Below are 22,685 nucleotides of genomic sequence, written 5' to 3' on the forward strand. Positions count from 1 at the left end.
TAACATTTGCGATGCATTGCTTAGCACAAAAACGTCATCTTGTGGCCTAATTACAATTATGCCACCAAACAGACCCATGCTGATTGCTTAGGCTTAGATTGCAGGGTTAGTGCTAGTCAAATCATGTATGGCTGTGTGGTTGTCACTGAACAAGCACATCCTGCTAAATTTGGCAATTTCATTTGAAATTAGTGTTATGGCACAGGTCGGTGCAGCACTTCCATCCCTGTTGAGTGCATCACTTGCCTGTTTCACAAAGTATATGTATTATCTGTGGATCACCATCACACTCATAACAGACTACACAGTGTTGACAAACCACCAGTACGAGGCCCAGTAGCGTGGCAATGTACATTTTATTGGTGAGCAACTTATGCGGTGAGGATGCAGGCGCCACCGACACTCTTCACTTTCTCCTCAGCCTGCCGGCTGAACCACTTTGCCTTGACAATGACCGGCTGCTTGGGAAGAACGCCCTTGCCCAGAAGCTTGTAGTAACCCTGCAAAAGACAGTTGCGGACATGCCATGTCTGTTCACTCAGGATTATTCAAAAAAGGGGCAGTTAAGGGGAGACACGGGTCTTCAAATGACAAAAAATCGCAAAAAAGTCAATTTTCTGAAAAGTGCACTTTCGCTATGTTTATACATTTGAATCCTTCTGTAAAATCTAGAACCTAAATTTAATTTGAAAATAATTTGAAAATAATAATAAAAAAGTACTTATAGGGGCCAGGGTGGCCGCGGAATTAGCAAAAGATTGCCAACAATGTTCGAACTTCGCGCCGTCGTTATTTGCGAACACGGTGGCCGGCGGGTGCCATCTTGAGCTTGTTTGCAAGCTTTATTTGTGCGTATTTTGCGCTGGTTCAAAATAGCGTAGGTGAGGAGGAACTGACGCTATCGCGTCATCTCTGAAGGATGCGCCCATGCTGCTCACTCCTATTGGCTGCTGATTCTCGCGTGCCCGATGGACTGGTCGCTCTCATGTGCGCTGCGTGTTTCTTTGTGGTTTTATTGCGGCGCTGTGAACGTTTGTTCAGCCGCTCGCCTCTCGACAACGTTCGATAAGGTGTCTTTCTCGCTGCCTGAATGGTCGGAGGAGATCGCCGTCTGAAGACTAATATGCGTCAAGCGTTCGGCAAGGTGCAAAGGCGGCCGTGGAATGCACGTCATGCACCTGCAGTTGCCGGTTGCTGGTCTGCCTGAAGGTTCTGCCGGATCGAGTTTCGAGCTGCAACTCGGTACGTCTAGCATCAACACTTCGTCGACCCACGCCTCGCGTGTTGGCACAGACTGTGTAGATATAGTTTTCTTCACGACCGAAGAAAGTAGCAAGCGCGCAGCGATCGCCGATAAGGTGGAAACGTGCCTGGCGTCGCAGTCTGCAACAGAGCGAAAGTTTGAGCTGCTGGGTGTTGACACGAAAGAGGACATCAATGACAGCGGAACGGAATTAGCGATTGTGGATTTATCCGTGGTACAGTGCAGTCCACTTATAACGATACCACATATAACGATATATCGGTTATAACGATGGGTCGACATGAGAGTGTCATTTTATGCATTAGGTCTATGGGGAAAAAAACCATTTATAACGATAGGTTATTCACCGCATATCGGATATAACGATAAAATTTTTGCAGTCCGGAGGGCGTTTTCCGTGCCAAATAATCGTAACACTTGCGTTGCTTAGTTCCCTGAAACGAACGATGTTGAGACGAGGCGATGTTTACCTCCGTAAGTTTGTATCTGCCGCCATTACCGCGCAGCGAGTCTCGCCCCGCCCGCGCACCGGAGAATAGCCGAGTAGGCGCAGCGCGCCACAAGATGGCGCTAGCTGCTTCATGCGCATCGGCCACAGTCGCTCCGAAAGAGAGAGAAAGAAAAAAAAAAGCGACAAGCAAAGCAGCGCGGTGACGCCCGTCCCGCGTCTCTCTCGCGATAGCAGGCTGACGCCACCGGAGCAGCGTGCAACCAACGGTTCAAATGGTTCAACCCAGTTAGAAGATGGCGCCGACAAAGCTCGAAGCTGTGTCGCTTGACACAAAGATGGATATTTTGCAGAACTCTCAATGCGGCTTCAAGGTGAGCGCCCTCGTGAAGAAGTATGAGCTCGACCAGTTAACGATATCAACCATCTTGAAAACCGGGAGCACCGCGATTGTGAAGGCAGGAGCTATCAGCGGCCATGCCGATCAGCGGAAAAGGGTACCCTTTGTACGCCGATGTTGAAGAGGCGCTTTACCAGTGGTTCACCAATTGCTTCAAGGCCGGCTTTGTGCGTAAGGACGAACTTCCCCAACCCACTGAGACCGACCCGGTGGAAGTCGCTGACATACCGAGCTCTGGGAGCTCGTTCCTACTGGTGACACAGGTGTTGTGTCGAAGGAGTTTTTGACTGCAGACAGTGCTGCCTCGTTCTGCGATGAAGTCACCGACGAGGTGATCGCCGAAGATGTGCTGTCTCGACAGACGGCAAAGTTGTGCGACTGTGGCAACGGCATCAGCGACAGTGACAACGAGATCGACAGTGGCTCCTTGACCCCGACCACAATGTCCACGCAAAGTGCACTGTCGTCGATCGACTCCTTAATTGATGTTATGCATGCTAAAGGATTGCCGCCAGTGTTCGCGCAGCAGCTGGAATCCATGCACACCGTGGTTGTGAATCTGAAGCTGCCGCAAAAGCAAGTGCAGATTTCGGACTATTTCGGCGCGCCTACCCATTGACATGGTCATTGGCGCTAGAAATAAAGTTTGTTTTTTACGGCCTACTGTCTACTTCATATATTCTTTAGAGCAAGTAGCGAATTGGAGTTCGGAGCTGCAAAGGTATGTTCCGCGTTTAAAAAAAAAATTTTTTTTTTTTGATAACTGCAGTCCAGATGTAGCGATCATCGGTTATAACGATCATATTTTTCGTCTTTCTCGATATCGTTATAAGTGGACTGCACCGTACAAGACTTTTTTGGACTTATGCCGTGTCCCGTGTGCGGCAAGAAAACACTGATGCTTTCGAAGGACCCCGCCAAGGAGTACGGGCTCTGTGCCAAGCCTGTGCTGGAGAGCTCCACATGTCCAACAACGATCACACAAACAGAAATGCTTTGACAAACAAGCTTGCAAAGAGGCCCAAGCCAGCAACAGACTCTGGCTACAGTCCTGGGCTTTTATAGGTCTAGGTGCAACCTGTGCTGAATGCACAATTGTGCGAGTGTGCAAGAGATATAATTTTTTTTTAAAATTTGAATTCTGGGATTTTACGTTCCAAACCATGATATGATTCTGGATTAATTTTGACACATTGGAAGCACTATGACACAAGCACATGAACTTTTTTGAATTTCAGCTCCACTGAAATGTGGCGACCACTACTGGGATTTGATCCAGATTTTTTTTGTTGTAGCCATAAACTTTGTGGAAAGGACATATTTTGTTGTGGCCATGAACTATGTGCAACTTTATTTGCATAGAGATGCCATTTGCGTGCCTTCTGTTAGACAAGGAACTAAAATAGAAATGTGAAGCTCATGGCGCTAGCTTTCTAGCATTGCTTTCAATGACTATGCATGATGTTGCAACCAATATCTTATTTTTTGCACAATGGCCATATATATGTCATGAACTTGTCGCTGAAAGACAGGGCTACATAGTGATGCAATTCATATCGCCATATTGTTAGGCCATTAAAAGTTACAGTGAACTGAAAGTTCAAATTCGTTTTTTCTCAGCTTCATTTTTTTTTTTTGGACACCACACACTGCCTTACGGGGATCTTCATATGTTCTTTCCAAGTACCAGCAAAAATGTTTGGTATCAATATATTTGTGTCGTGATCTAGCCGGTGATGCTATTTATTTATTTCTAATGTTGCCGGCTAAACTTTAATTGCCACTAAATACAAATGAAAATTAGCAAAAATATTGCAATTATGTTTACATCTTTTTTTTTTTTGCATTATAAGTGCACTGAGAACAATAACTATAGCATCACCGGCTAGAGCTACTCTCTGGCATTCTGGCCGTATACTTTGTTTTTTGCTATTGACAAAGTTAAGTTTTTTTAAATGTCCCGTAAGAAATTGGTTGAATTTCTGTATTAAAATCTTTGCATCATTTGTTCTAATGAAGATGTATAAAATCTATTGAGATATTTGCAATCAGCACAAAAAACTGAACAATACTGTTAAATATCATCCAGTTCACACTAAAATTAACAAAATTGGTTTTGGAACCCACGTCTCCCCTTAAATTAAGTCAAGCTAGTGCTTTAACTTTAGTTGCATTCGTGAATACGAATTCTTGAATAAAGTAACGTTTAAGTCTTGGAAGAGAACAGCAGTTGATGATAGGTAGTGAGGCACTGGAAGTGGTAAGGAAATACAGTCGAAACCCGCAATAACGAAATCGCCGGGGAAAGCAAAACATTTCGCTTTTGCGGGAATTTCGTTAGTGCGAGAATGAGGCAGAAAAGACAAGGAAGGGAACTGGCTTGCAAAAAAAAAAAAAAAATTTATTGCCAAAAGTCAGTCAGCTTACTTTGCCGAGCCTTGCCTTGCAGCAATTTTACTGCTCTCGACTCGCACTGCAAGAAGTGGTCCATTGCCACGTCGTCATCATGCTCACCGAAAAATGATCGAATTACATCGAAGGCATTCAACACATCCCGCGGGTTCGCAGTCCTCTCTTGATTTGGTGTCTGGTGGTCGTTGGCACCTTGGCAAACGCTACTTATGATGACTTCATCAGTGACCTCTTCATGGACGACAACACCTTCATCCACACAAAGGAAGTCATCGATGCTGAGGCCATCCGGAACACCATCTGTCACGGCAGAAAGTTCATCCCATGCGTGGGCCAGCGATGGCGGCACTGCGCCGTCAGCACTGTCAACTAGTGCACCTTCAGGCGAATCTTCTTGCGATGCCACTGGATCAGCGCATGATGCTTGCCGAGTGGCAATGAAGCCGGCACGATTAAAACAATTAGCTATCACGCCTGGCGACGTCTCAACCCATGCGGCGGCCATCATCTCAAGCGCCATGAACATGTCCACTACGGTGGGACGCTTCAACTGGAGGTTCAGCAGCAGACGCTGAATCAGCCTCTCCTTGTAGGCGCACTTGACGCTACGAATGATGCCTTGATCTAGCGGCTGCAGCACGGAAGTGCAGTTCAGTGGAAAAAAAACCAAGCGCACGTTTCCCAGTTCCACGTCATCGACATGATGGCCACTGCAATTGTCCACAAAAAGGCAGATCGATCTGCCTGCCTTCCGCATGTCCGTATCGAAGGCCTCGAGCCAGCTGCCAAATATGGCCCGGGTCATCCATGCCTTCAGGTTCGCGGTGTACTGTACGGGCAGCCGACGATTTCCCTTGAAGCAGCGGGGCTTCTTACTTCTGCCGATCACAAGTAGTGGCCGTTTATCTGTGCCGTCCATGTTGGTGCACAACAAAATTGTTACACGCCGCTTGCTGTGTTTCCCCCCGCGGCATTTTTGGCCTTTTAAGTCCAGGGTCTTCGATGGCAGCATCTCGTAGAATAAGGCCGTCTCATCTGCGTTGTAAATGTCCGAGGGCTTGTACTGGTCCAATACTTCTTTGTTGGTCAGCAGCCACGACGACGTTGTCAAAGGGTCGACGGCTGCTGCCTCCCCGGAAATGACTTTGGCCACTATGTCGTGGCGGGCTTTGAAACGGCTCAACCAGCCAGGGCTAGCCTTAAAATCAGCGTGCCCGAGAATGCATGCGAAGTCCAGCGCTTTCTGCTGAAGAACTCTGCCAGACAGCGGCACTTTGTTGGCACGTTGTTCACAAAACCATGCAAACACCGCCTTGTCAACGTCTGGAAAGGCCGCAGCGCTCACCGTTTTGTTTTTCGCACTCACACCATTTCCGAGCGCGCCGAGAATGGAGGCCTTGTTTTTCAGAATTGTCGATATCGAACTGCACGCAATTCCAAATTCTTCGGCGATATCCATTTTCTTCCTGCCCTTTCCAGCTTGGGCAATAATTTCAGCCTTATCCTGCAGTGTGATAAATTTCCTCTTTTTGGCTGGAGGCGGCATCTTAGCAGGCTGTCAAAGCAAATGGTCCGATCGGCACAGAGCCACACAATTGACGCACTCTAGCACCAACGACACTGAGCAAACGACCATGTGCGGCGGTACACAAAGCCCACCGATACTAAAGCGTCATCCGGGTTATCGGAGCCTTCACGTGCAGTAGATGTCGATTTGGCTGCCACGCACGCAGGCGTTTCGCTCCGCATTTAGCACAAACTGTAATGGCACACAGGATTAAATAAAATGTGCTCACTGCGAGATCGCCTACGGTTCTTGTCTTCTTTTTTTTTATTTGTATCATTTAAATGCTAATTGCATTTTTGGCCCGGACACTGCGCAGTCACCCGTTGCGATGGGCGAACGACCACCATTATCATCATTGCTGTCGTCTGTCACGAGAGGCGGTGCGAGGCTTTTTTTATTGTAAACAATGATGGCGGCGGCCACGCAAGTGTGCTGTGGCGGTAGTTAATGCAATTTAAGCGCACAACGAATGCATTTGAGCAGTTTCCGGACACATGAGTAGATTATTACATTACATAGTGTTACATGAGTAGATTATTTGCGGTCTGTCGTTTCAGAAAATTTCGTTGATGAGGGATTGCTATAGAAAAAAGTTTCGTTGTCGCGAGATAGGAAATGCATTGACTCCTATGGCTGTTCGCCGGGGATCCGAAAATATTTCGTTGCGGCGAGAATTTCGTTCCCTCGGGATTTCGTTACCGCGGGTTTCGACTGTACATCTACTTAGGGCAGGTAGTGACCACGGATCCAGATCATGAGACTGAAATAATCAGAAGAATAAGAATGGGCTGGGGTGCATTTGGCAGGCATTCTCAGATCATGAACAGCAGGTTGCCATTATACCTCAAGAGAAAAGTGTATAACAGCTGTGTCTTACCAGTACTCATCTACGGGGCAGAAACCTGGAGGCTTACAAAAAGGGTTCTACTTAAATTGAGGAGTACGCAACGAGCTATGGAAAGAAGAATGATAGATGTAACGTTTAAGGCATAAGAGCAGATTGGGTGAGGGAACAAACGCGGGTAAATGACATCTCAGTTGAAATCAAGAAATAGGCATGGGGTAGCACATGTAATGAAGAGGGAAGATAACCGATGGTCATTAAGGGTTACGGACTGGATTCCAATTGAAGGGAAGCGTAGCAGGGGGCGGCAGAAAGTTTGGTGGGCGGATGAGATTAAGAAGTTTGCAGGGACAACATGGCCGCAATTAGTACATGACCGGGGTAGTTGGATAAGGATGGGAGGGGCCTTTGCCATACAGTGGGTGTAACCAGGCTGATGGTGATGAATATGAGGGTTAGTGTGCCTTTAAAAAACTGCTTCACAGCTAACTTCACAACAGGCACGCAATGTCACAAGACAGGCCACTCACGTGTTTGACAATGTCAATGACTGGCGCCTTGCCGTTGCCGTCGCTCTTGAGCTTCTGGCGCGTCTGCTCAGAGACCAGGGACCACAGCTTGTCCACGTTCAGGCACGGCTTCCAATAGTGGTTCTTGCGCAAGTGGTAGTTGCGCATACCTACCTTGCCAAAGTAGCCCGGGTGGCTGTTGAAGGAAGTGAGCCATGTACAATCAGCACAGCAGAATAAAACAAATGTAAACACCAAGTATGCAAGACAAATAATAAAACGACAATGGCTTTTCGTAACCTACGAGCAAAAATCAATAATGGTGTATTCCACTGGGAGACCTGGAGCAGCTGACCGAACCCTCGAGAAAGCAGTGATTTTGCAAATCCAAATCCGACAGTGAAGAACAAACTTTTATGCACAAGACCAAAGCGGAAGCTGTCGCTGTGGTCCAGTTCTGGAAACGGGTCTTCACGTTGGAATTCACTGTCCCATAGCATGTTTTGATATGTATGAGTTGTGGCTAGCATGTGGCCGAGTTTGGTGCTGAATTTGCAAGAATCGGCATGGGTGGCATCACAGAGATGACACCAACTTCGAGTCGAGGCAATGCGGTGCAACATTTACGACAGTGCGCAACCTGCTAAAACCAAGCTCCTTTGGCCCTTTCTCCGAGCTCTTCTTAATCGGCGGATATGACGTGCAATAAGCCATCAAAAGTCTGACCAGATCAGTGATCGCTGGCAGAGCTAGATGATCTGAAACAACCAGTCGAACGCACTCCAGTTCTACCAGTGGAATTCAGTAATGGGATCGTGGTAATTCTAGCACAAGAGCAAATTTGATATGTCAAAATCCTGAACGAGACCATGCAGTATTCCGGGCACGGCAGGAACTACCTAAGGCATTGCAGCATCACAGGTCAGAAAGGTGCCTGGCTTGTAGCACATGTTGCACAAACCGGAAGTAGGCAGTGCAACGACTTCCAGCCAACTCTAACATGCCTCCACTCTGTGCATTGATTACACTCCGCTGCGCTGCACTTCTACAGATCCCGAATACCGGCTATCACAACCGCTTGAAACACCAAGCGAGATTACGTTAATAAACTGCAACTGTTCCCAATAAGCACCCTCCAATGAAAACGATTAAGAACTTTTAAATATTTATATGTTGCAGGATGAAAATGAAGTGAGAATGAAAAGCAGAAGCTAAAACGCAAACGTCTGAATGTTAATAAGGCAGTGTTTCAATCACAGCTTTATCATGTGGCCAATTTCATTCCCTATTCGAATACATGTAAAATGCAGAAATGCTTTGATAAGAGAACAGCTGGACTTGTTTGAAAAATTTTGGTGCAATTGAAAGAGAAATTGGAACTCCAGCCACTTTTCATTCATGTTAAGCGCCTTGAATCATAAACATATGCTAGAAAATTGGCAAGTATTGCAGTTCTCTAAACTGTCTCTGTTTGGGCATCTAAATGCGGACAAATCAAGTATGTAAATTGACAACTAAGTGTTTACGGGGTTTTTAAGAAAGCCCTACTCACAAATCAGCAGTATATTTCAGAGTGGTGTGTATTACACCAATTTTGTCCACTTCAGAAGTTTTAATAATGCAGGTTACAGAATTCTGAGATTGTTACTGAATTAGAGCTACGAAGGCTACTGTGGAGCAGGGTATGTGCCCACAGGACTCCACCTATTGAATGCCACCATGGCGCACAATTCAAATTTGACTTTGGATGTTCACGTAGATGCCAATACTTCCAATTTTGGCACTTACTATGTGCCAAACGCAGTTGTTCTTGGCAAGCCGCAGTGCACTTAGCCAATGGACTCGTCGCAGCACTCCGCGGTATCTTTGTCATGTAGCAGACCGCAACTGCATGCAACTGTAGCGTGTATGCGCTCATATGATCCAGTCTGGCTGTGCTACGTGGTGGGGACTGGCTTTGTACTGCACCAGCTTGACCGTCAGATAGTAGTCGCATCAAACTTGAGCATTTTGAAGCACCGTCAATAGCTTAAAGGGCCCCTGAAACGGTTCGGACAAATTTTGTAGACGCGTAGGGTACAGCTTAAGTAGAACATTCGCACCACAATTTGAGTGAAGCGTTACGTATTAATGGAGCTACAAGCGATTAGAAGTTAACCTCCTCCCCATCCACGCTTTTCCTCCTCAACTCGTTCGCCGAGCGAGCAGGGCTACGCTCCGCCTTCACTGGTCCTGCGTCACGATGCGACGTCACATCGTCCACTTCCGTTTGTTTTGGAGCCCGCCCCCGCCCGCGCGAGACCTCTCCACTAGGCGCTTGGCTGTCGACCCCAAGCGAGAGCTATCGAAGCAGCGTGCGTTGCGAGCATTCTGTCGTAGCGCCGAACGTGTCTGGTATTCCGTTAACCACAGGCAAGCTGGTCATTTCGGCAAATCACTGGAGGCATAAACGCAAGCTGATGAAGGAACTTTGGCGTAGACGTACGTGAGCGGCCTGATCGGTCTACACGGTCCAGACACTTGTTGGCGCAGCGCTTAACCAGCCAAACAAAGCGCTAATATTGCTATAACCAAGTGTAAAACATTTTAAACATTTATAAAAACAACGTGTCGATGATTACACTCCTGCGAAAAATACGCACCAGCAGCAAAGAATACGCTTCGTTGCTGCTACTGTGTATGGTTGCGCTGTATGCCACCAGGTGGCTGCACCGTGCAGACCATTCACATTTGCCCTTCTGCTCATCTCGGCTCATCCCGTTACGGCACAGTCAAGCGGCCAGACCCTGTCCCCTTGCGCTTGCGTTTGCCCTAATATCGGACTCTCGAAACGCTGTTGCGTTAGCAATCTTCCGGTGTAAAGTGACGGCCACAAACGCGCAAATCCTGGCGCCGATCGGATAGCGGTAGTCCGATGCGCAGCAGCCAGTTCGCTCGTACGCTGCCTTGCAGAGGGACACGATGTCGCAGCTTGACATATTGCCAGTCGCTACGTTTGCAGTCCACAAGGCAACAAAGTCGAATCATAGTGCTCGCGAAAAGACTGAGACCAACTGTGACCGCGGAGCTCTCGTCAAAATGGAGCACGTTGTGACACAAGCAGACGACACTTGCTGTGTGCCGGAAGTGCTTAATGTACTGAAAAATTGTTCTTGTGCATTCTCTTTATGCTACTTTCTTATCATAAAAACAAATTAACTAACATTCCAACTATTACGAAGATCATTTGTTTATCATAAAGCTGGAAAAATTATCCATCACGCGCCCTGGTCAGCCAATCGGATAGCTCGCCCCACTGACGTCATATGGGTGATTTTGGACATATGGGTAGGGGCGGCTTACAATTCCGCCGAGCAGTGCGCTGCGATCGGCAGCGATGTGCATTTTTAAAACCTTATAATAAATTACACGCTTTACGCAGAGCACTTAGATGTGTCAATTAATGATCAGAAGGACCTACTCTAACGACTCAGTTTGTTTGTAGAAAATCGTCAAAAGCGTTTCAGGGTCCCTTTAATATGAAGCACAGTTTTCCAAGGCATCCAGCCAGGAGGAGTGCAAGCTGGCAAGTGTGCGTGTGGTCTGACCTTACGTTACATGTGGTTCGAGGCTAGTTGAGTGTACAAAACTAATTGCAATTAGCGAGACCCGATGGCCATGACACCAAAAAGCAGCTTGGCAAATGTTTAGTCCCTACATGGATGGCCATAAGTGTAGTCGGCTTGTTCCAGAAGTACGTAACTGTTGAAATTGGAAAGCAGATTTCTGCTTACTTCAGCCAGTTTATTAAACTGCATCAAGAAATATATAGCTAACAAATAGGAAGTGCAATGATCGAAATACCCTTCCTGATTGATATCGGTTATTGGCCAATAGCAGCTGCATGTGGGAATCTGCTATACTACAAAATAATATAATATGTCCAGAGAAGAGTGAGGAGCAGGCTTCGGTTCAAGAAGCATTTGAGAAAATCGTGACTTCGCGCTCCGCTTCCGTGCTGCGCACGACTGCACCATTTGGCCGAGATGTGCACAGCAGTATCTGCGCACTTTTTTCACTAAGCCCGAGGGATGGTTTAGGACCCCTTTAAGCACAGCACACAGATTTCACGCTACATCTTGAAACCATCCAGATGCAAGCTCTTAATATTTACAGATTTGTGGAACAGCTTATTTGCCCATTCAAGGCTCTACAATTGGCAGTGCAACATCATTTCGACAATGCTGCTGGAATGTGTGTTTCGAGAATTATGCTGCACTGACCATTCACCAAGGTTCACAACTATAAAAGAGCATGCAGCTTAAAGATGCCGATTAATTTGACTGCAAGCACATATGCTAGCCCTAAAAGCACAGCCATGCAGGCAAGTCCTGTCGTTACTAAAGTGCATCACTGCATCTGCAGAGAAATCTTGCTTAAAGTTAACACATGCAATTGTAAACAGGACTCGAGCCAGGCTGCTGTCATAGGTCATAATGAATCACCTTGGAAGTGTTTATGAAGCATCCCTTCAAGGCAACTGGGCCTTTTTACCGTTTTCAACGTACCACCAGAGTTCACAAAATCCAATTCCGTCGGATGTTGCTGCTGAATTATGTCAACCAACAGAGTAAGGTCGGCCGACACCTGAAGACAGCTTTTTTTTAATGTCCCCACCAACTGCCACCGCAGTCGCAATAGATTGATGCAAACGCGGCCGGCTTAACAGTGGTGGGGGTTCGTAACTCCAAATTCACGGTTTTAACCTTGCTGCTTGAAAACAGTCTCGGACATTATGACACAGGAGAAAGTCACAATGTCTACAAAATATCCGAAACTGCGTTTTATCCCGACAGCCAGAACCTCGTGTGTCACATGCACGTTTACTAGCAGGCAACATGCGAGTGTTCGTTTTCGAACATTAACTTCGGCTGAGCGTGCAGCGTCTGCAGCGCTTTGCTGAAGTTTGTAACACGCGTTGCCCGACGATGCCGGACGCGTTCGAGAAACAAGCGAGCTTCGTCACTTACTATTTGTCGAAGTTTATCCTGTGATGGTGCTGGCCACCAGCGTTACCCCGACCACCAGGATGCTTGCGGTGCTTCCCTGCGGAAAGCAGAAAGTTAGGATCGCCGCTCGACGCATGCGACACCGCGAACACAGCTGAGTTCGGCCAACTTACCCACACGACCGTGGCCGTGGCTCACGTGTCCTCTCAACTTCCTGGTCTTCTTTTTGTTAGTAGACTGCGCAAGAACGAGCACACAAGCAGGCAACAACCATCAGTCGAAAAGCACTCCGCACAAAAGATTAATAGCATGGCACACTCAGACGCCGACGCGAGAGCTAAGTTTGTCTGACCAATATAAACGCAGCGATTGTGATAACTGTATGGTTCAAACATTTCCTTGGGCATTTAGGTGATCGTGTTGTTGTATTTGAGACAAATTAAATGCGTGATATATGAAGATTACATGGATTTCGCATAGGAACACGAAAACACACCACCTACCATTTCGACCGTGCTATCCCAAAAGAGGAAATGATCACGTTGCTAGCGCCGGATATACCAGCGGTGAACGGGTGAAGTGCGTTGGCTGCATAGGCATCGGCCGCGTACCACAGAGAATGTCCGTACGCTACTGTTGGCCTAATAAACGTTCGCTAAGCGACAAGGTACGCACTAAATAAAATTATACCATACAGTGAATTATAATTTAATATTCTAAATTGTATAAAATGTATTTATAATAATGAGGTTTGCTGTGATATACCGCTTTTTACTTTTAATTTAGCGCCTTCTTTAAGTACATTGGCAACTTTGTGTAACATGGCGGCGTTCATAAGAAAGCTCGCTTTTTAAACTTCTCAATGCTTTCGTCCTTGTTTGTGGTATTTCATTTGGGTCTGCTTTTGTGAAAGCAGGGCTCGTTTTACTTCATAGCTCGCTCGTCAGGACACTATGGACGCGAAAAAAGAGCTAGATGGGCTAACTTTTAAGGAGATGAGATTCAAGATGTGCCGCTTCCTCGAAGAGCAAGGGATCGTCAATGACCTTCGTGCGCGACTGCGCTACAAATTTGTGGAGGCGCTCAAGATAACTACACAAAGCGCCAAGTGTTCTTCGCAAACTCTTCTCCATCAGGTTAGCGCTTTCATGTGTTACTTTGAACTATCGAATGACACGCGTACTTTGTTTGCCTTCTTCCGGTGACCGCTTTTAACCGGCTAACAAATGGCAAGATGCGCCTGCATAGAACCTTCTCGATTTTTATAGCCGATTGTACCTGTTGCTGTACCTGTTGTATGTATTGTCGCTGAACTTTGTAATCAGATTGTGTGCGCGACGCGAATAGTGTTGCAATTCCTGGAAGGTATGCGAACACAAGCTACTACGCTGAAATCTTCGACGATTCATGTATAAAAGCCGACGCACGTGACCCGTTGATCAGATTTTAAATGGTGAGCTCTCCGCTATCCTTGTGCCGAGTGTGACTTGCTTTGCTGGGCACAGGTTCGCCGAATACACAAGTTATTACTTTCGGGACTTGCGTTGTGCCACTGTGGTTGCTTACCGTCACTACAAGGTGGCACAGATGTCGCGACGACAGGAAGAGAGTGCCCGCTAGCTTTCGCTGGTTGTTGAGTTTACTTATGATCGAACTAAGCCAGTTCATAACGAGCGTGGTTACAAATGTTGCTAGTTGAGCAGGTTGATATGCGCCAACTAACGCACCAACAGAAAACCATCGACCCCGTCTCGAAATCGCTTTGAGCACTGCGCGCATTACCAACACATTTGATTCCCATCCTTGTCCGCAAGCCACGGATCACCGCAACCAACTCCCCCCTACATTTAGTTTAATCAAGTTCCTAGAACTCACGCTTCCCTGGTGTGCGTGTCGAGCGGACACCGCCAAGGGAAGCTCCGGGCAGCCAATGCGCAGACCCGCACTGCCGATACGCGTTGCTGGGCACAGAGGCAGCTTCCCGAAACACCCAGGTGGTGCTGTGGCTGATCCAGGACTACCTGTCCAGCCAGGGCTACGAGTACGCGCTGTGCACGCTCGCGTGCGAGTCTGGCGTCGGCCGGGCGCCCTTCTCGGCGCGCGACGTCGAGGAATTGCTGCGCGTGGCCCCTCAGCGTGGGGGGCCGTGCCTGCTGCAGCGGATCGTGTCGCGCCTGATGAGCCACCGGCCGGAGGCCGCCTCGGCGCAGGCGTCGGTCGCACCGGGTGAGCGCCTTTATACGTTTCTAATGCGAGTAGCGTTCTTAGCCTACTTTGCGCCGCTGACCCAAGCTAGCTGCGTGCTGGCTGGTATCTCGCCGAGCAGCCACAGTACTGGTTAGTATGTTTTATTTATTTATCGCTTTACCCACAGCACCACGAATGGCATTACAGTGGGGGCATTATAGTACAATGAAGGGGGAAAAATACACATGAATTGTTATGTGCATAAAACATTGCAATAACACCTTCCTGGAATACACAATCTTTCGGTACCAACGATCAGTACATCGCCAAACTATGATAGCGTGATACGTTTTCAGGCCACTAGTTCCTATGTAAACAAGAAAATGTGCGAGGTGCATGCAACTTAGAGCAGTAGGCGCCTCCCATGGCAGCTTCCCTGCCGTAGACACTCGCCCGTGTCACATGAAATTGCTGGCACGCACTCAGTTTCCTACTGCAGGTCCAGCAAATTTCCTTGCAAGTCGTTGCATGTCGCATTCACGGCTATCACCGCCAACACTACTTCGATCAACCACAATGAGTCGGCACACCATTCTGCACGAGGGATCGTCGACCGCATAGCTACCGGGCAGCGTGATTTTCGGGGTACAAACAATCGGGACTCTCCCCCTCGTACAATGAAATTACTAAGTGCTTTTACTTGGCTCAGAGGATATGCCCCCTCCCACATTCTATACTCAATAGACCTCAGGCTCTAACACTAAGGCTTCTACAGACGGGGGCATACCCAAACGCCCTACTTCTTCACAGGCTTTACCCTGAAATTCAGGCAACAAATGCATGTGCACTATGCAATGACAGCAAATTTAGACCACATGCTCTGTCGGTGTCCCACGTTGCACGGCGATGAAAGCGACACTTCTTTATGCTGGGATGCAGTTCTACACAGCCCCAACCTCGAAGAACAGTTATGGGCTGTCCAACGGCCTCTCTGTCCCGATGTGGGAGCGGCCCACTGCATGCTAACGCACGCCCTAAAGCACCACAGCCATCCATCCCATCCATCCATCCCCATCTCCATCCATCCATCCATCCATCTATCATGTTCTGGCGTCGCCGACCTGCTCAATTTTGTTTCGGCTTCCCATTGCCGTCTTAAAATACTACACAATAGGCCTTGAAGAAGACAAGTCCACTTATCGAAACGTTGGCTCCTGCCTTCACCTTGTTCTTGTTTTGCTCATTATCTTGAATTTCCATCTCCCGCCTTCCCCCTGTTTTTCCTGCATAACAAAAAAATGATATGTGTCTCGGGATGCTCAGGCCCCACCACTTCAAGACATCTCATTCCACAACCATTCTTGCCGAGTGGGTATGTCAAAATTTCCTGCCCAAAGAAGCTGCTCACCCAGGCCCCATTCGAGGGGCACCAATGTAAGCTTTCTAAAGCTGCCAAAATGACAATGGGTGTCTCAGGCCTCTAGGGTGCCACCAGCTCGGCGTGCATCGGCATTCTGTGCTGCACTAATTTGCACATTTTTATTACGTAGATGCCAATTGTAATTGGAGTCCACCACATTTTTAGTGACTTCAGATTGTACATCTTCCCAGTTGGTACATTTTTTCTTGCATTCTTTCCCAAAATGTATGAATGAAATTCTGCTGTATTTATGACATATTTGGGTTATTTGGGTGGTCACTTGAGAGCTGTTTGGCCGTGACAGCTTTAGAGCTCCATTACGAGAATAACCCACTATGGAAGTGCTGATCCTGCTCCCTTACAAAGGCCTTACAAAAGAGCAAATATGCGTTAGTTACTGCTAGCATAAGTGGGCTCCACTTCTTATGCTAGCAGTAACTAACGCTTAGTTGCTCTTTTACAAGGCCTTTATGACTCTGCCAGATTCCTGTGAAATGACCACCTAAAGATGCCATTAGTTTGTCCTCAAGGCCTAATGTATTACAGAGGGCAGTGGCTTAGAGGAACACAAATAATAAAGAGAACAAAAGTGCAGGGAGCGATTTAAACAAGCAATAACGTTATCTTCACTAGTTGCCATGTCAGCGGGGAGATGGGTTTTACTGTATGCGAGGTATGAGAAAAGCAGAAGAAATATTCGTATTGCACATTTGAATACCATGAACTGTTGGAAGCAGTAGTTTCATTTCGGACCTAAATATCTGCAAAGTTCAAGAAAATATGCTGCAAATATCAATAAAATTTATTTTGAAGTTGTGTAATTCCGCACCAAAAATTGTAGTGTAATGCACATGTAATGTATTCAAGAAGAGTTGATTGTTGGGCTAGCTGGTCTTGCATTGCTGATGAAAGTTAGCGCAACAAAAAGACAGTGCTTGTCTTGGTCTTCGCTTCCTGTGTGCATTGTCTTTTCCTTGCTGTAATTTTTCTCATCAGTAGTGATGTATAGCATTTTGCAGTCTATGTGAAACAGTTGCATTCTTCACATGAGTATTGATAAAAAGCCTACTCGCAAATCAACATTCTTTGAACAGGGCATGTTCACTGTCGATCAGTTTAAGCCTCCAACATCATGTGATCTTCTGTCTTGTTCGGTTTACTCACAAAGTCAGTAGTATGATTTATAAGTTTACTCAATCTTACATATCTTAATAAAGATAGTTTGCACAATTGGAATACCATGTTTTTTTTTTGCAGAGCTGCAAAGTTGCGAACTTAGCATCACTTTATTTTTTTATTTTCTGGCAGTTCTTTGTAAACGAAAAAAAAAAATAATGCCATCATAAGTGACAAATCTGCTCCAAGCAGTTGTTAGATTAATTTTTCTAAGGTATCAAACGGAGCAGATTGAGATTGGTTAGCTGCTTTGTAGCAAATTTCCTCCTTGCCCATGTATTTTAGCTACAAGCTCCTGAGGTAAAGCTTTCTGTTGACACTGTGGGCCACTTGGCACTACATGGGTGCATTGCAGGGCTAATGTTTTCATTATGTCATTGCACCGAATGACTGCAGTGTAAGTATCTCTATTATGCAGGAGACCCAGAAGGGTTGCGTTTTAGTCGAAAGAAAGAAACAGGCGCCAGAAGTGTGTGCAGGGGGGCAGGGTGATTCTTTTTCCGATAGTACCACTTGCAAAAATACAAATAAAATGAAAACAAAATAAAGCGGCAATACATTGAGTACAAAATTTGCATGTTTGACATTCATTGCACAACATTATAAAATTGATATACACATTTTTTGAATAAAATTGAAAATTTTTTGACTGGTGGGTAAAGCCAACAGCCCGCTGAGCATTGATACAAAAGAAATGTGTTACAGCTGCTATCAGATTGCCTGGTCAAATCAAACACAGAGTAGCATCTCGGGTATCCATGGGCAGTCCAGGATGATAAATCCAAGCGTGCTTATGTTGTCCTTGCGCCTTGAATCTCAGTGCCCGAGGCAAGCCAGGTGCAGGCCGAGCTGGAGAGGCTCAAGGGCTCCATGGCCGAAGCAGAGCAGAGGCTGCTTGCTGTCCGGCGGCAGCTGCAGAGTGCACAGCCTCCGAGCAAGGATGCTGTGTCACTGCTGGGTCAACAACCTTGTCACCGGCAGGTGGGTGACCAGGCCTTCTCCTGCACCACTGTGCTCAACCGAAGCAGCACGATACTTACGCTTGAGTCAAACAGTTTGATTTAACTTCTAAATGAAAGCATTTCAAGCATTGCCTTTCTTTCTTTTTGTTTAAAGGTGCTAACGTAAAAATCTTGTGCCTCATTAGTATTTTTGCTGTGTTGTATAGTTGTTAACTCTGTAATCAAGGCATGAAATTTGAATTCCACGTGTGTGCAAAAAATCAATGATTATGTCAGCTTGCTGTGCAACTAGTTGAATATGCGAGTACAGCACAACTGCAGAATTGAAGGAGGCTCACTAGATACGTCACAAGCTGTAGAGGTGATGGTCACAGTAGCCTGCATCAGTCATCTCACTGCAGCAGTGACAGAGGCCGCACTGACCGTATTGCCAAAATTGACCACCATCAAAGCAGGCATTCTCTCCTGCTCCTTCACTGTGGCCATTCAGCACAGGGTGAGCCTCTGCTCTCATATGCGTAGCAGTACTACTCATCTGCGTCAGCGTGACGCGTCTGCGACTTTGAATTCAGGTCGCAGATTGCGCTGTGTTGGTCACTAACTTTTATTGGGTGAACTTGTGGCCACAAAAGCAAGTTATACTCAAAGCACTGCGACAATGGTGAACATGGTCAGTGATTGGCGAAGTCTGATCTGCGGGGCAAGCGTGTCGGCTTTTACACATGAGTCATCGAAGGTTCCAGAATAATCGCTGGTACCTGCGTGTCTTCCACTACACAATTTGCATCACGAATACAAGCAATAAGATTACACAAGGTTCGGTGACAACAGACAGTGGGTAGAACCCTCAATAACATTCGAGAAACTTCTGATACATGCAGGCACGTCCTGCACTGAGTGATAACATTTCTTAGGCGGTGAAACGTGGCCACCCAATAAAGATAAACAGGTACGCGTGTCAATATTGTGAGCAGATATTAACAATGTGTGAAGGCATGCAGAAAGAGCAATGGAAGAGCCAGGCTAGTTCATTCTATTTACTGTACTTGTGCAATGTTTATAAATGTCCAGACGATTAAAGTGAAAGTAATCTATCACTTCTGAGTAATTGCTCAATTACTTTTCCGGGGCAGTAATTGCTCACTGTACTTGACGTTTCAATTAAGTACGAATTGTATTTTTTTTTCTGTGATGTAGAGAAGTCTGATGGTAAACTGTTCATGATATCCTCATTGACAGCATTGGCAGTTGAACTCTAGGTTAACTGTTATAGTAACCCCCGTGTTGCTTCAGGACATTAAACCCACACGAGCATTATTGCATTGCCTTCTGTTTCAGGCCGTGCGTCAGATGTCAGTACTGACTGAGTTGAGCAGCATCGGCAGCGACACCATTCCTGAAAGCAGCACTCTGTCTACCTCAGGGTAAGGAGTTGTGCCAATAGTGTGCTGCTATCCAGGCAGCTTATACAGTTAAACCTCAGTATTGTAAACAATGTTGGAACAAAGAATGTTTAATGAAATGAAAGGAAATATATTGCGACAACAGTCAAAGCACACGCGTGGACAAGCACATCTCGTCGTTTCACACCAACTGCTGATGATGATACGTTGGGCAGTGCCACCTAACGATAACTCTGCCATTCTGGCCCACTGACTGTCCTCAGTCAGTAGTATAGTGAAGGTCGATCCAAATAGGTCACAAAGCTTCGGGTGAAAAGTGGTTCAGTACAAATTGTCACCGACATCAGCAAGGGTGGTTATGGGAGCAGCGATTGAAGCGCGACTATGTTTGGAGAGAACTAACATTGGGAAAGAAAAAAAGCATTTTTTAATTCAAGTGAGACACAGTTAGATTCATTCAACGAAAATAAAATTTCTGGTCCAATCTATATATTCGTGAGGAGTTAAGAAAATAGAAGTTTATTTATTTCATTAATATAATAAATACATTTTTTTTCAGCGCCCATCGTTACAGCGGATGTTGACGCCGCTATCACTCGCAGTGCAATGCAGCTCTTGAAATGTGCAAGGAAGGCGCGCTCATAAAGTTCACCTGTGTAAATGTGCCCCCCTCACACATTGTACTTTTTTGCTTGTCGACGTTTGTCTGAATTTTGTGACGCCGGTAGCTTTATTGCTTCTTAACCTGTTCAATCAAAAGGAGTGAGTTACGACCGCCAGATAATTGTTTAGTTGCTTTCGTTGTCCTCCAAAGAAAGTACCGTATTTACACGATTGTAAGTCAACCTATTTTTTTTTAATTTGAAAATCTGAAGTTGGGGGGTCGACTTACATTCGAAACCAAAACATGGCACCGAAAAAAAAAAGCGAAACTAACAGGATATCAGGGGAGCCACAATGTACAGTTGCCGACTGATTTTCCGGACTCCAAAAATTCGGACATGCCCGATTATTTGGTCAGCTTCGCGGCACCGCCATTCTCCCCATAGACCATAATGTATAACAACTGCCGAAAGTTCAGACTCCTTGCAACCTCTTGTCTGATTTTTCAGACGCTCCTTGAGCCAACTTGATCAAGAGCACCATGCACCGACTCTGACCGGTGCATGGCTCGACTTGCTGAACGCCATTTTTGTTTTGAACGGAGCCTCTTTGCTGCCCCACGAAGTGGCGCTACTGGAAATCCCCGCTCATCATCATCGTTTCTGCCTGGTTCGATAGAGTGGCTCTACAGCAGTTCCGGTTTCAGCTTTGTAAGCCATGTCAAGACAATCCAGCAGCTTATTTGTTTCTTCGTGCACGACGCTGCGAGCAGGTCATGTTTTTCGTTTGTGCGACTGGTGTCGGCACTGTGGTGTTTGCTTTGAGTGCTGTGTCGAGGTTTTGGTGATCCAACGCTGCATACGGAAACATCGCGTCAAGTGTCTAATGGCGCCGACAGTGCCCGCGCAGACTGCGCTGGGGAGTGCCGGCAAGCGGGTGCCGGGAAGCCTAATATTTGTCGCCTTCCGATGTGCTCCCTACTGACGCGGAAAATGTTCTGCCGAGACCTGTGCAGTGGTTGCATTGCGACTCCGGACGCCGTCTCATTTGACAGTTTCCCAGGTGCTGACACAGCTATACTGACATGCGCAACTCGATGACGGCGAGATCAATCGTCAGGTTTCTGCTGCACCGCCGGACAATGACTGCGAGTCGGAAGATGACGCACCATTTGCTACGCTGCCGTCGCATGCGGAGCGTGTACAAGCAGTGACTGTGCTTTCAGCCGCCTATAATGATCGTACGACCCTCTCTGAGATTCAGGCTTATCTGATTGCGCGTAAACGGAACAGCATGCAACGGCGCATGGACGATTTCTTCAAGCCTACTGCCGAGCCCGAATAAGTGTGTGGAAATAAAGCATTTCATTTTTTTTTCTTAATCTGCTTTTTCGGACACCTGTTTGTTCAGACATTTCTGCAGTCCCCGTGAAATCCGAATAAACGGTCGGCGACTGTAGTTCCTATTTTATGTTTTGTCCATGGCCCCACCCATAGCTTTCCGCTATCCCGTGGGTTTGTTTGCTTTTCGGAAGGGTTTTTAAACATTTTTGAGAGTTTTACAGCACACACAGCACTGCTGTGGGAATGTCGATAGTTCATGGAAGTATCGCTGTTCCATTTGCAGTGGCACCCTCAGAACAACGCCGCTTGTGGGGAGTATCGATAGTTCATGGAAGAGCAGACACCGCTCGCGGCTCACATGTTTCTCTTTCCCTGCGGCTCTTTAGTTTCTTTCATGCGTTCGATTTGACTGCCGGCCACGTGCTACTTCCATGCTTCCTCAGTCGTCATGAGTAAGTCCACTAAACATTCGGCGCTCATTCACAGCGGCGTTGAAGAGGGCTGCCATCCTTTACGCTGAAGAAACAAATAACTGCGCAGCGGGCAGCAAGTTTGACCTTTCTTAATAGGTGGTGCGAGAGTGACAACGGCGGCGAAGCAAAATTTTCAGCTGTGACGGCAAGCAGAGTTTTCCGAGGGCCGATGTCGGGACGCTTTCCAGAGCTGAAGGCCGAGCTTGCGGTGTACATTGCCGAAATGTGTGATCGGTCCCTGCCAGTGACGTGTGATATGGTTGTGAGACAAGCCTGGATCTTCGCCTTTTAAGGACCTGCTCTGCCGTGAGTACGAGTGGCTGGTGGCAGAAGACCGCGAACTTGTGCCGACCAGACATGTCAAAAGAGCCTCCCTGACAGCTCTGTGTGGTTGGGTGCTTTCGGCGGGGACTTATGTATGCAAATGCGGAATTTCGCTGGACGGCGATGTGATTCGGGACCGTAGCAGCAATGACGATGGCAGCACTAGTGAAGAGTAGTAGTCCAGTGACCATGCCAGCTACAAATAAATTTTCATTATGGAATGCGCCCGCGGGTATGCTCTTCTTTCTTTTTTTCCCTGTCACACGTGATATGGGGGGGTCGACTTACATTCGACTTGACTTACAATCGTGTAAATATGGTATTTTCTGTGCAGAGGTGCGATTTCGACAACCGTACAGCTG

At 46.8% G+C, this 22,685-nt stretch overlaps 2 protein-coding genes across 3 annotated transcripts in view; one reads left to right on the forward strand and one right to left on the reverse strand.

Moving 5' to 3' along the window:
* Positions 1–337: 337 nt before the first annotated feature.
* On the reverse strand, positions 338–13,024 carry RpL27A (ribosomal protein L27A). The gene is made up of 5 exons (XM_075690885.1): positions 12,936–13,024; positions 12,606–12,669; positions 12,454–12,529; positions 7,466–7,640; positions 338–500 (listed from the first exon to the last, which is right to left on the reverse strand). Exons 1-5 carry the CDS (start codon positions 12,936–12,938, stop codon positions 372–374), a joined length of 447 nt encoding a protein of 148 aa, XP_075547000.1. The 5' UTR covers positions 12,939–13,024; the 3' UTR covers positions 338–371.
* A 228-nt stretch (positions 13,025–13,252) lies between these two features.
* The window catches only part of LOC142580099 (uncharacterized), a 28,768-nt gene continuing 19,335 nt past the window's right edge, over positions 13,253–22,685 (forward strand). Inside the window, exons 1-4 of one of the 2 annotated variants that reach the window (XM_075690886.1) lie at positions 13,253–13,568; positions 14,427–14,658; positions 18,036–18,196; positions 19,516–19,601. In XM_075690886.1, the coding sequence (XP_075547001.1) occupies positions 13,386–13,568; positions 14,427–14,658; positions 18,036–18,196; positions 19,516–19,601 (662 nt within the window). In that variant the 5' untranslated portion in view covers positions 13,253–13,385. The remainder of the gene's footprint in view (positions 13,569–14,426; positions 14,659–18,035; positions 18,197–19,515; positions 19,602–22,685) is intronic. The other variant, XM_075690887.1, reaches the window with a different exon arrangement.

The sequence above is a fragment of the Dermacentor variabilis genome, chromosome 4 (assembly GCF_050947875.1).
Source record: "Dermacentor variabilis isolate Ectoservices chromosome 4, ASM5094787v1, whole genome shotgun sequence".
Lineage (NCBI taxonomy): Eukaryota > Metazoa > Arthropoda > Arachnida > Ixodida > Ixodidae > Dermacentor > Dermacentor variabilis.